The sequence below is a fragment of the Chrysochloris asiatica genome, unplaced genomic scaffold (genome assembly GCF_000296735.1).
Source record: "Chrysochloris asiatica unplaced genomic scaffold, ChrAsi1.0 scaffold00012, whole genome shotgun sequence".
Taxonomy (NCBI): domain Eukaryota; kingdom Metazoa; phylum Chordata; class Mammalia; order Afrosoricida; family Chrysochloridae; genus Chrysochloris; species Chrysochloris asiatica.
Window position 1 is genome coordinate 4,357,328 of NW_006408530.1, and position 14,540 is coordinate 4,371,867.

Below are 14,540 nucleotides of genomic sequence, written 5' to 3' on the forward strand. Positions count from 1 at the left end.
CCCAGCACCCAAACTATCCTGTGTCTAATCCATGCCCTGTGCACCACCTTCCCCTCCCTCTCCTCACTCACCCCCAACTTCCCAGCAATCAACTAAGAATTCCCCCCACCCCCCTTTAGTATGGGTTCTTTTTCTTAGTCCTTTACAGTAGTGGTCCTATGCAGTATTTCTCTTTTTGTGAATGACTAATTTCACTCAACATAATGTCCTCAAGGTTCATCCATGTTATGTGGTGGCTTGCCACTTCCTTGTTATTCTTCAAGGTAGCATAATATTCCATTGTGTGTATGTACCACAACTTGTTTATCCATTCTTCAGTTGATGGGCACTTTGGCTGTCTCCATCTTTTTGCTATTGTAAATAGTGCTGCTATGAAGATTGGTGTGCATATATATATCTTCTCGTGTTGTGGCTCGTTTTTCTTGTGGGTACCTGTATATGATTTTTAAGGAATGGCAAGTGAGTTTGAACCACCAACCTTGCAGTACAGTGCATTATCTCATGGTACCACATTTTCTTAATTTGCTTCAATTCTGAATAGCAGGTGAGTTTGAACCACCAACCTTGCAGTACAGTGCATTATCTCATGGTACCACATTTTCTTAATTTGCTTCAATTCTGAATAGCAGAAGGGAGGTCTAGGAGGTATAAATGAATAAAAGCAACTTTGCAAAATCTTAAAATGCCAGATAAAATGATGGCTGCTTTATAAATTATCTGACTCTACAAAAATTCCTGATAAATATTTTCCAGGCTGAACTTACAGATCATGTCAGCCAGGGACATTTGGCAGGATCTAGGGTTACCTCTGAAAGCAATGGCGGTTTTCAGAACATATACCTCGCCATTGGTTCCTATATGAAAGCATGGTACTAGACCAGCAATGCAAACTGACATTTATTGATTACAGAGCCCTTTATTGAGCTAATATATAATGACCATATCACATTCTATAGGCTGCTGAAATTCTAGCACATCAGTACCGTCATGTATAAAATGACAATAATAATGTCTCGTAGATATGTTGTAAAACTTTGCTCCATTACATATATGAAGTATGTGCCTTCTTAAATATCAAAGCTGTGATAAAGAGGCCCCTTTGGGGTTCTAAGTAAATCCATTTTCATCATGTCACTTACATCTCATCACTTCTCACTGACTACACACACATTGACTACAAACTGACCGAAAGTCAGATACTAAACTAGTTCAGTTTCAACATCATATTATGGTTGGGAAATCAAAGCTAGAAACATATCATCATCTATTTGAAGACTAGCATGATTTTTTAAATTATGATTTATGGTCAATTTATTTTACATTCAACAAGAGACATTAATTTGCTTGAGTTCATATACTGTGAGTGGGGAAGTCAAGACAAAGATCCACTATTGCACAGCACACATGTAGATCTACCACATATATTCAAATGTTCCCAAAGTATGTGTTGCTGCACTGCAGAAGTGCTGTTGTCATTGTTAAATGTTGTCGAGTCAGTTCTGACTCATAGCAACCTTGTTTAAGGTTTCTGAGGTGTAGCTGGTGAGTTTCATTCGACAACCTAGCAGTTAGCAGTCCAGTATTTACTTATCCTACCGCTCCACACCAGTACCCCCAAAACCAAATCCAAATCCATTGCTATCAATTCAAAGGAACCCTGATGGCAGTGAAGAATAAGCACTAGAATAACTGCATGGTTAGCAATTCAAACCCACCAGGGAGAAATATTTAAGCCTCAGAAACTCTATCTAGGGTCGCTATGAGTCAGAACCAAATTGATGCAGTGAGAAGAAGCATTAGTCTTTTTTAATACTTACCATTCAAATATCTATTCTAACTCTCCCAGCTTGAGAGTAAGTGGCACTCCTTAGTGTTCCATAACAGTTAGAGTTTAGAAATATTCTTTAGTGCACTTTAGTTCAATAGAATTCATGGGTCTGTATCTAAAACTGGAAGAGGTCTACATTCTCCCATAAAGTCATTTTTTTGACCACATCATTCAATAATTGATGAATAAAAACAAAATTCAGAATCAGCTGTACTTATTGCATTATATTTCACATACTCCACCTAATAAGGAAAGGAAAAATGCAATCAATTTTAGAAAAAAATGCCCATAAAAAGGGACATTTAAAAAAATTATATTTAGAGATTAATTAACGTAGCCAACTTTCTATGGAAATTTTCAATTAGTATCCTAAGGTGCCTCAAATACACAAGGTCAGTAGTTCAAACTCAACAGTGTCTCCTAAGAAACCTTATATAGTATGAGTCAGAACTGATCCTACACACTTAACAGCACCAATCTCAATTCTATACTTCTGTGTTTCCTTTGATCCTGGTGAAGAGATCAACTAGGTTTCATTTCTTAAACCCAAAATTAATGGTATGTCCACCTTTAGATAATTTCTTCCTAAATTCAGCAGTCTCTCAGGAATTCAGATCAAATGCTACCATACAAGAAAACTGAGGTTGTTCCTTGACACTTCCAACTGCAATATCCTCCAGAGTCAGCTTGCTTACTTCAATGCCTCTTGATTCCACTTACTTCTCTCACAACCTGCTGTGACTTCAATGTTCTAAGTAGCCATCATTACCACACAGAACATATGGAATACTGCCACAGTCTCCTTGAAGAGCTGGATGATTCTTCAATCCATTGTCCACATTTTATCTATAGAGGTCTTTGGGAAACACAAATCTGATCATGTTTGTTTGTGCTTGTTAAACCACTCCATGGATGTCCCACTTTAGAACCTATTCCATATTTATTCATTTAGCCACCTTCAGTAATCCTCATATCCAAAACTCACATCCAAACCAAATCTAGGACCCTAGTGATGGCCCACAATCAATCACAATATTTACTCCCCATTGCATTCCGATTCCTCTCAGTAGATGGTAGTCAACACTCTAAATTCCATGTTTGTAATTAGCCTCAGTTTTTTTCTATACAATTTTATTGCATCACTTTATATTTCTATGGTTCTAGGAAAATTAAAATTTGTCAAAAATGAAATGAATATATAAAAAATCAATATCTTAGGCATGAGTGAGCTGAAATAGATTGGCACTGGCCATTCTAAATTGGAAAAACCTACCCATATGGTCTACTATGGTGGTAAAGAAAAACTGAAAAGGAATGGTAATAAATTCAGAGTCGCAAAGAACATTTCAAGATCTGTCCTAAAGTACAATGCTGTCAGTGACAGGATAAGATCCATAAACTACAGGAAAATAAGTTAATACAAGCATTATTAAAATGTGCATACCAGCCACTAATACCAATTGAAGATTTTTATTAACATCTGAAATCTGAAATTGATCAGGCATGCAATTAAGATACATTGATAATGACTGATTGGAATGCGAAATTGTAAACGACAAAAGATCAGTAGTTGCAAAATATGGTATTGGTGATAAAAGCAATGCCACAGATGCATGGTGGAGTTTTGCAAGACTAATTACTTATTCTTGAAGGGTGGTGATGCTGCTAATCACAAGGTCAGTGTTTTCAGACCACAAGCTACTTCATGGGAAAAAAAGATGAGGCTTTCAACTCCTGTAAAGATTTATAGCCTCAGAAACCTTATACAGTGTCACTATGAGTCATAACCAACTAGAATGGATATAACACCAGCAACAACAATGACTTATTCATTGCAAATATCCTTTTTTCATCAGCACAAGTGGCAGCTATCCACATGGATTTTACTGCAATGTAAGATACTGGAATTGAATTAACTGCATCTATGGGAAGAAAGACGCCCAAGCAAGATGGATTGGCAAAGTGGCAGCATCAATGAGTTCAAGTGTAGCAACAATAGTGAGGTAGGTGGCCCAGGATTGGTCAGTGTTTCGTTCTGTTGTGCATAAGGTCGCTATGAGTCAGAACCAACTCGATGGCACCTAATACTATTTGTTAGTGATGATTACCGCAGTTTTGCAATAACATATGACAACAATTGATATTATCTCTTAAATCTGAACATTCATATATTTTCCAACAGTCTTAGGCATAATCAAAACCATTTTTTCACAGATATAAGAATATTCATATCACTGTTGCTTATAGAATTTAAATCTGAAAGTAACTCATAGGTGCCTTAATGGAAAAGTTGAAAAATGATCTGCTATATCAATACAAAGAACCTCCCTGGTAGCGTAGTGGATGATCAGCTGGGCTGCTAACCACAAAATCAACAGCTTGAGTCTACCAGTAGCTTCATGGGAGAAAGATGAGTCTTTCACCTTTCGTAGAGATTTATAGTCTCGAAAACCCTGTTCAGGGTCACTATGAGTCAGAAGTGACTCCACAACACACAACCACCACTATATCAATACAAAGAAATGTTATATAACAATTAAAATGAATGGCCAAAAATTACTTTCACTGATAACGAAAGAATCTTGACAATACAATTTGTTGTTGTTGTTAAGTACCATGGCGCTGGCTCCGAGTTACAGTGACCCTGTATAAGGTTTCCAAGTAGCAGCAGGTGAGTTTGAAATACCAACATTGTGGTTCAAAGTGACCTTGAGGTCGAGTGTTTATCCTACAGTGTCACACCAGTACTCCTGACAATATAATAGTCAATGTGAATGTTATCTCTCTCAAAAACTATACATAGCATGATATTGTTTGAAAATAATTTTTTTAACAATTAAAATTAAAAAACTATGTATATGAAGAATATGTTGTTGTTAGGTGCCCTTGAGTAGGTTCCTACTCAGGTGACCCTGTGCACAAGAGAACAATGTTAGCAATTATGGCTAGAACTAGAATTTGTGTTAAGAGTAAAGGTTGAGCTAGGGCTAAGAATAAAGCTCAGTCTAGTTTTTAGGGTTAGAGTTTAGCTTAGTCTTATTTTTCTTCTTGAAATTTATTTGATTTCCTCTTCATTTGGAGTTTTATAATTTAAAAATTCTCTCTTTGTACTTTATGCTTTTGTTGATGTTATTGTTGGTATAACTGTATCTCTGGTTTTAAGTATTGTACATCTATTTTACTTTGCATACTTCTGTATCTGGGTGTGAACTCTGATGTGGGGCTGTAGGATAAACACTGGACTGCTAATTGCAAGGTTGATGGTTCAAACCTACTAGTCATTCCTTGGAAACTCTATATAGGGTCACTATGAGTCAGAAGTGACTCAACAGCTTTTAACATATCTGGGTTGCATCTAATGATACAGTTATGTATGTTCGTCTCAAGTTGTTGTCTGCTGTTGTTGGTTCTCTGGCCAAAGCACTACCATGAGAATTTTGTGTCAGGCTGGTCTGGTTTTTACAGATTCTTTTAATTTTTGTTTGTCTGAAAATGCCATAATATTGCTGTCATATTTGATGGACAGTTTTGACAGATATATGATTCTTGGTTGGCAATTTATTTCTTTTCAGAGTTTTATATATGTCATTCCATTGTCTTCTTGCCTGCATGATTTGTGCTGAGAAGTCAGAGTTCAGTTTCATTAATTGTCCTTTGTAGGTAACTTTTTTTTTTTTTTTTCCTGAAAGGCACTTCAGATTCTTTCCTTGTCTGTGGTTGTGAAAAGATTGATTATAATATGTTTTGGTGTTTTTCTTTTGGGTTCTGTCCTGTTTGAGGTTTGTTCAACTTCTTGATTGAATAATATCTTCTCATCTAGAATGATATTAAGGAAGTTTTCTTCCAACAACTCTTGAACAAGATCATCTATGTTTTTTGTATTGGTTTTTTTTTTTTTTTTTTTTTTTTTTTTTTTTTTTTTTTTTTTTTTTTTTTTTTTTTTTTTTTTTTTTTTTTTCTCTTTTTTTTGCCTCTTCCTGTTCTGGAATTCCTATCACATCCAAGTTTTTCCACTTGATTGTGTCTCACATAAATCCTAGGCTTTCTTCAGACATTTTTGCTCTTTCCTCTAGTTGTTCCACTGTTGTTTTGTTGAGTAGCTTCATGTCAGTTCTGACTCATAGTGGCCCTGTATTTAGGGTTTCTGAGACTGACTAGTGGCTTTGAACTGCCAACCTTGTGTTTACAAGTCCAATAGTAAACAGCACCACACCATGGCCCAGTAATTCAAATTCAGCAACTCTATTTTCCAGTGATTCAATTCTATTTATTTGCCTTTTTAGTGTATTATATCTATTTCTGAAGTTTTAATGTAAATCTTCTGGATGTCTAAATGCTGTTTTACATTGTCCTCATTTAAAATAAAATTACTTTATCATTTGTTTCCTGGTATTTTTCATACTTTTGCTTACGTTTTCCTTGATTTCGTCCATAGATTTCTTGATCCTTCTCTCAGTCTATTGAAGTTGCCTAATTAACATTCTTGTAAATAGTTCTGATACCATTTCTAGACTTATATTTTCTCACTCTGCATTTTGGTCACTTGTTTGAGGCACTCAGTCGTCTTTGTTTTTATGAGGTGCAATTGTGTTTTCTCCAAGACATAATGGTGTCATATTTATGTTTAATAGGTGATTGCATATTGATGTGTTCTCAAGCACATACCACCTATCTCCTGGTTGATGTGGAAGAAACCAAAAGAATGAATGCAGCTAGTTAATTGTCTGTCCACTGTTTCTACAGCATAGTTCAGGGTGGGTTCACCTGCCTCCAGAAGCAGGAACACTACCAGTTGTCCAACCCCAGCTATAGAGAAGGCTGCACAGGAGTGGATGACACTGTCTGCTCTGTCAATCCATCTTTCTGAGGGTCTTTTGGGTTCTGTCCTTTTTCCATGTGTCTCTATTTTTCCAAATATGATGACTTCTCCAGAGACTGGTCCATCCTCATAGTATGTCCTAAGTATGAGAGACAAAATGTCGCTATCCTCACGTCTTAGAAGCACTCTTGGCTGCACTTCTTCCAACTCAGATTTGTCTATTTTTCTGGATGCCCAACATTCTTTGCCAAAACTGTCATTCAAAAGCACTGATGCATCTCTGGTCTTCCCCATTTATTGCCCAACTTTCACATGCATATGAGTTCATTGAAAGTACTATGGATTGGGTCAGACATACCTTAGTCCACAAATTGACATATTTTGATTAGCCCTTTTAAGACCTCTTTAAAGAGCACATTGTAGTCACTTATTAAATAATGATTGAATGGGTTAATAAATTGAAAAAGTACCCTAAAGTTAATTCATAGTTCAAACTATTATTGAGAGTTTTAGAATTGTTTAAAATGTACAACTAGAAAGGATCTTCGAAAGTATTAACTTCAAAATCTTTTTTTTTTTTTTTAGTGGCATGCATGAAACATGAAAATGTTAGACTACTACATTTGTACAACATCTTTGGCATGTAATAAAAACATTATTTTAAATTCTGAGTACATATTCTTAAATCAAGTAGTATTCTGAAATAAGCAGAAACAGTAGCCTTCTTTATATCTTTATATTTTCTATGTATTCAAGACAAAAATGTTAATGTTCAACATTAAACAAGTCTTAAAAATAAAAATAATATAATTTAATCTTGCAATATAAGGACAAAGATAAATTGTGATTTTTGTCTTGAAGCATTAAATCTCATAGCCTGAAATTTAAGACTAAGCACTTAGAATTTAAATCAACAAATGGTACTTACAGAAAAGTCTGTCATACTTTTGCTGAGTCAGGCTATCACATTTTTGTGTGTCTGACGGATGTAGATGCTTCCATTCAAGAAATGACAAAGTGATCATTCCAAACTGATGTAATCCATCAAATCACATTTCTACTTTCAGCCAAGTATTAGCCCAAATGGTTTTAACAAAGAAGCATGGAAGATTGATTTATTCTAGGATTTTAACCAAAGATTAGCAAATCAATTCCCATGTTAATGTATCAAAAAGTGATAGACCCATAAAGTTCTCTTCTCGTTTCTGAATAACTGCAGAATAAAGTCATAAAAAATGCATATATACTACCTAAATGAATTGAGGCTCACTCACTCACTTCCAAAGTACTATCTCTCAATCCATTATACAAGCCAAAAAACTACAGTGAGACAGACCCATTCTGAAAAAAACGACAAAGATACAGTCTTTCCAATTAAGCTAGAGCTTTACTGCAATCCAAAGCAAACCCAGGATGTCCAAAATACTGTTTGAGCTTAGATTTTGGAAATGCTCTTTTATGCTTCCCTAAACCCCTTAGTGTGGCACTGTGGGTTAATGGGCCAGACTGCAAAGCTCTTTGGACTACAAGGTTGGCAGTGCAAGCTCACCAGCTGCTCCTCGGAAACCCTACGCAGGGTCGCTATGGGATGGAACCAACTCGACAGCACATAATAACAACAAACCTCATACAACTAGAGAGTATCAAAGTAATTCTGTTTATTATCATTTTATTACTAATAATAATATTAAAAATATCTATAATCTCAAAAGCAAAATACACTCATTAAGGAAATGAAAATCTAAATTTGGGAATTCAGATGCAATTTTCTAAAAGACACAAGCATTTCAACTGGGATGCAGTTAAATTCACTTTTTGTAATATTTATGAAGAAAACATTGCTAAGCAACAAATTAATTTTCTAAACCAGATTACAAGACAAAAATGCTCAATTTAATAAGAATAAAACTAATTTCAAGTACTCTTAATCCTTTAAAAAGCATTCAATTTTTAAGAATATTTCAGAAATAGAAGTATATGTTCAGATCTATTAGTCTATAAATAAAAAGCAGAGAAGAAATTATTTGTAATCATTTTGTAGGAATTAAACTTCTCATATTAAATTAATAAATCAGTATTTATGTATATAATTGTTTTAGGATGTTTCTCTTTAAAAGTCATTTTTACCTAATCATTGAAACTGATTCCCAATAGAGAAAAGTACTGAATTTCAATGACTTTAGAAAATACTTGAATTTGCCTTTTGCAACTAGACTGCAAGGTTGGTTTGAACTGCAAAGTCAGTGGTTCAAACTCATCAGCCATTCGTCAGAAACACTACACATGGTCGCTATGAGTTGGAACCGACTTGAAAGCACACAACAACAACAACAAACTAGCAGCCCACATGTTGAATCTTGCCACCAGCATGTTTTGCTTTTAATAAATTGTTTTTTGGTGTTGTTTGTTTGTTTTTGTTTTTTTATGGTACTTGAAAATCTTTAGAGGTCATGTAGAGTTCTATTTTGCTACTGTCCCCATTTCCTTCACACTTGTAACACTTCTAAGTTATTTGCTTGATGGCTAAAAGCTTAAAGCTTCTATTATTAGCTTGGATTGAAAATTGATCCAGTGTTTATCAAACTGGTCTACCTTATTGTCACAAAATGTTGGAATTAATGGAATTAGAAGGTATTTTAGCACCTTGCTAATTCTTATTTCTTCCTATAAGACATCTAAGGCCCAAAAAACCCAAATTGCTTAATGTAAATGACAAAATCTACCAAATGCTCTTCAAATTCATTAAGTGGAAATAAGTTTTATGTTAATGTTTCACATTTTGTCAAGGCCCATTTTCAAGTCCTCAGCACTTACCCCTCAGTGCAGGCAGCAGGGATCTCTCTTTCTTGTCATCACATTTGTTGCATTCACTGAAGTAGAGAAGTAAGAACACATCCACAAGAACCCACATCAACGAAGTGGCGAGAACCACCTTGCAGTAAACAAATCTCCTCATTTCTTTCTTTGATTTCTACTTAACACACAAATCGAAGACAGATGTGACTGTGAGAAATCCAAGCCACAAACTTGAAATCCAGAATAAAACCAGGATGCATCCCACTGTTAAAAAAAAAAGATGAAAAAAATATATCTATGGTAAATTTCATTTATTGTTCACTGCTTCTTTTTTATTACAGATATGTATTATAACATCTAATGTTTCCATATAAATAATCACTTTGACCTTGAAATCCAAAATTAAAATACCACATAAATGAAGGTTAAGCAAGCCAAGTGACTAATTTTCTACCATTTAATCCCAGATCTGCCAATACAAATCATTTGATTTCTTCAAGTTGCATCATCTTTACCTTAAAGTCCTGCCATGATACTCTTCACAGCATCAGACTGTCAAATAGGATGGTTCTATTTACCATGAATCTTCTGAAGAGCCAAAAATGCTAAAATCAAAATCATCTGGGGCTACGGTATACTAGAGTTTCTACAAGTTGGCATTTAGAAATAACAAACCTGGACCTTTCAACTTCCTAGCTGTGGAAGGAAGTCTTTCTAAGCCTCAATTTTCTCATCTGTAAAATGAGGATAATAATGTCTAAAGACTTGCTTTGATGATTAATGTATAATAGCATTTGGAAAACATCTTGAAGAGAACAGATAGTCATTAAGATATGAAATGGGGGAAAACTTTCTCAAATAGGCAGTCTCATGAAATAAATCAAGTTATTTAGCTTTAAAAACTCCATCTGGTCTGCACGGAAAGCATCCACAACAGATGTGTATTCTAGAATAGCTAGCATACATTCGAACATCTTAGCAGAGGAGAAACAACATATTAGTGCAAAGTGACTTAAAATAACCAGAACAAAATTTCTAAAAGGCATAACAAAGATATGCTCAAAAGTAAATAAAGAATTAATGCCTTATACAAATTTGCATTATTTGTAATACATGAGCAATATCTACATGGTTAACTACCTTCTATCTATATAATAAATAAATCAGACTAAAACTAAACTCATAAAATTTGCTACATTTAAAATACCATATGAGCTGTAAACTGATTGATGTGAATAAGACTTAGAATATATTTTTGACAGAAATATTTGGGAAGAATTGTTAATAAATACAAAGATACGAGGAATATTTCATAGACATGTGTCTCAAAATAAAAGCATCAGAGTACAATATGCTGAGGCAAAAACTCTTTAAATTAATTTCAGTTGACTTAGCATCATTAAGCAATGCAAAAGTTGCTGTCTACTACAGCCTTTCCAGAATAGTAGCAAATTCAAAATTCACAAAATATGACAATTAACAAAATAGCTATTATAGCAAAGTCTATTTTCAATCTCCATATAAGATTTCTATTCACTGGAAATATTAGTTTCTTTTCAAAAAACAAAGAAAGGATAAAAATATGCAAATCCAAAAAATACATGACATTTGGGGTTTGTTTGTTTCTTGCTTATTTGTTGCTTCTCTTTAAAAAAATGTGGCATGCTAATTACCTAGCTTGTTTTATTTCCATTTCACTGTCTATAAAAAGTATATTTAAATATTGGAACTCAACCTCTAAACCTGGTAACTAGGCAAGAATTTTCCCACATATATTTCTAATTACTTGTGTAAGCTTTTTTGAACTTGGAATGTAAAACAATTCAACCTGTCACATTTCTTTACCTGCCTTTGGCCCTAACATGGAGTAGTTCCCCTCAGTTAATTGTAGACAATATCCCATGGGAAGCTATATTGATATAAGATTATTGATGGTTACCTAATGATGACTCCCAGATTCTAGAGGATTCTATAATGGTCTTAGAAGATACAAACAGCACGACCCCTGGCTCTGTCATCAAATTATGAGATGACCTTAAGTAGTCATTTGGTCTCTCTGTGCTTCATTTCTTTCTTTCTTACATATTTCCTGTCTTACCTACTTCACACAATGTTGCTAGACTTAAGAATTATGCTGCTGCTGCTGTGAAATGCCATCAAGTCCAGTGATTCCGACCCATAGCGACCCTGTATAGGGTTTCCGAGGAGTAGCTGGTGAGCTTGAACCGCCGACCTTGCAGTTCAAACGGCTTTGCAGTCTGGTGCATTAACCCATAGCACCACACCAGGACTCCTTAAGAAGTATGTTGCTGTTGTTGTTGTTAAGTACTGTGAAGTCAGTTCCGACTCATAGTGACCCTGCACAGGGTTTCCGAGGCTGCAGATCTTTACGGGAGCAAAATGCCTCACCTTTCTCCCTCAGAACTGCTGGTAGTTTCGAACTGCTGACCTTGAGGTTGGCAGCCTGCTTCGTAACCACTACGTTTAAGAAGTATAGGGTAGGATAAAGTATATTTAAAAGAATATATGAGCCAGGGTGGCTGGAGCAAACCAGAAAGATGGCAGCCTTGACAACTGCTGGCAACGCAACAGTGTGGAATAAACAAGTTTATTTACTGAGAACACAGAACTCTCAAAATCAAAAATCTCTGAAGGGTGGTCCCCAGGATCTAGAAAGAGAACACCAAGTGCCTCCTCCCAAGAACACCTACAAAACTGAGGACCCAGAAACTCTCAGCAGGGTACCAATAGCATGGCCCAGAAATATGTTTAATTAAAGCACACAACAGTAAAAAACGTTGGACCATCTGCATCGCCAAGACCTGGTATTTGCTCAAAGCAGATAGAACAAGAGGAAAAGAGAAGGGACAAAAAAAGAAAAACAAAGAGAAAAATAGAAATCCTATGTTGCTTTAGTTAGTATCAAGAGTGATATGCTGTAGTTGCTATACAAAGGTAAATCCAAAAGCATTGTTATGATATCACAGAAACCAACATAAGTTTATTAAACAAAAATACTTTAAAAAAAATACTTTAAGATATTATTCTAACAGAAAATCTGGAATCACCAAAATAACTTACTATTAAATATTAAAATGCCTAAGTCAAGTCAATTTCTAACAAGAGCCTAATAGTTGAGGTTCTGGAGAATTTAAAGTACAGTTATGATAGAAAATCAGAGCATCTTATTGTCATTTCAGGCATTATTTAAATTATGCTTATTTCATAGCCTGATGTAGCTATAAACCAAGACATTAATTCTGAGTAGTCTAGCTTTTCTATTTTTTGAGACATACCTAAGCTGTTGTTTGCATTGTCTTATTTATAAAACAGTCTTTCCTTACATATTTCAAGTTTCTAATTATTTACCTATATCTGTACCCTGAAAATAGGCTACTTTCTCATCCACAAGGATCTTATCCTCTGACACTAATAAAATATAAATGCCATGTATTATGTTCTAACACTCTGTTTCTTATGAGGACAGAACTGATTGAGCAGAATGATGGTCCAGTATAAACAAGAACACTAACCAACATAAGCACAGTTGGTGGACCAGGCTTATTTAAGAGATCCAGCATCTGTATTATGTTTTTATTCCAGCAAGCCCCTTTTTATTTGCAAATACTATTGTTTCTCAAGCAGTTAGGGAATCCAAGCTCTGTACTGTCACTGGTTTGCAAAGCCCACATGAAGCACAATCAATTTGCATAACTACAAGTCCTTCTACCCACAACTACAATCAATTTCTAATTGTTACAAATACCTTTGGATAACAGTTATTTCCCTCATCAAAAATATTTCTCTAAATAGGAGAACTAGAAAATTATTAAGTACCATTTTACTTCTTATTAGCCACATAACCATTCTCTTTTCTCTTTTTGTTTACTGAATAATGACATAAACCACATATATTCTGTCAAATATTACAGGATTTTTACTTGAAAATATGTAGCTATTTATCAAATAATAATTTAAAAAATTATTATAAAATAAAATCTAGCTAAGTTTAGTGTTTTAGTAGACATGCTTTTAAAGTAAGAAGAAAAAATGGGGGGGGTCATTTAGGGGGATGATTTAATTAGGCGGTCATCTCTAAAAACCCATAAACTTACCCTGTGAGTCTAGTTGAATTATTTCTAGGTACACTTCTTTTTGTGTTTTTATCTATAGTCATATATTTCCTTTTGTATGAAATTACATAACAGGTACACATTTTTCAGTCTTTTTTATAAAAGTGCACTTGAGACGACCAAAGAACTCCGGAAGCTAGTGTAAGTCTGCTGGTAGTGCTCCCAGAAGTTTCAGACACCCAACCACTTACAGGGTTTTAAATAGCTCTGCAGGCGCTTCTGTGAGCTGATGACTGGACAGTTTTGCAGAGCTTAGTTTATGGACTGATAAATCTAGTGAATAGGCACTGAAAAATGCTCTGAATTCACTCCAAGTTGATTGATACAAAAAGACTGATCTTTGTATGAATGCAGATTAAGAATTAAGGTACAGGAGAGAAATCCACTCACAGCCAGTGGTAAGCTATAAAGCCATACTATATCAAAAGATAGACTAAAAGACAAAGATAATGTATCGTGAACACTTTTTGTGTGGAAAGATGTTAGAATAAAAACAATAAAGTGCACTCAAACATTTAACTAGCCCCAAACCCAAAAAAAACCCAAGTCCCCTGCCATCAAAGTCAATGCCAACTCAATGATTCTATAGGGCAAAGCAGAACTGCCACATAGAGTTTCTAAGGAGCTCTGGTGGCTCTGTGAGTTACGCATTAGGCTGCTAACCACAGCGTCAGTTGTTAAAACTCACCAGCTGCTCTACAAGAGAGAGAGGCTTCTGTCTGCTCCTATAAAGATTTACAGTCTCAGAAACCATAAATAGAATTTTTATGAGTTGAAATTGACTCTATGGCAGTGGGTTTGGGGTTTATTCTTTAAAATCTTTATGGAAGCAGACCACCACATCTTTCTGCAGAGGATCAGCTGATGGGTTTGAACCACTGACCTTTCAGTTACCAGCCAAGTGCTCTAAGAATCATACCACTAGAGCTCCTTACAGTCAACTAAGGAAAGGTTGAACATTCCA

General features: G+C 35.0%; 1 protein-coding gene across 1 annotated transcript in view; it reads right to left on the reverse strand.

The window, feature by feature from the left end:
- Window positions 1-14,540, reverse strand: part of GALNT13 (UDP-N-acetyl-alpha-D-galactosamine:polypeptide N-acetylgalactosaminyltransferase 13 (GalNAc-T13)) — a 917,208-nt gene that overhangs the window by 779,734 nt on the left and 122,934 nt on the right. The window contains exon 3 of the mRNA XM_006834533.1: window positions 9,462-9,707. Within this exon, the coding sequence (XP_006834596.1) occupies window positions 9,462-9,603 (142 nt within the window). The 5' untranslated portion in view covers window positions 9,604-9,707. The remainder of the gene's footprint in view (window positions 1-9,461; window positions 9,708-14,540) is intronic.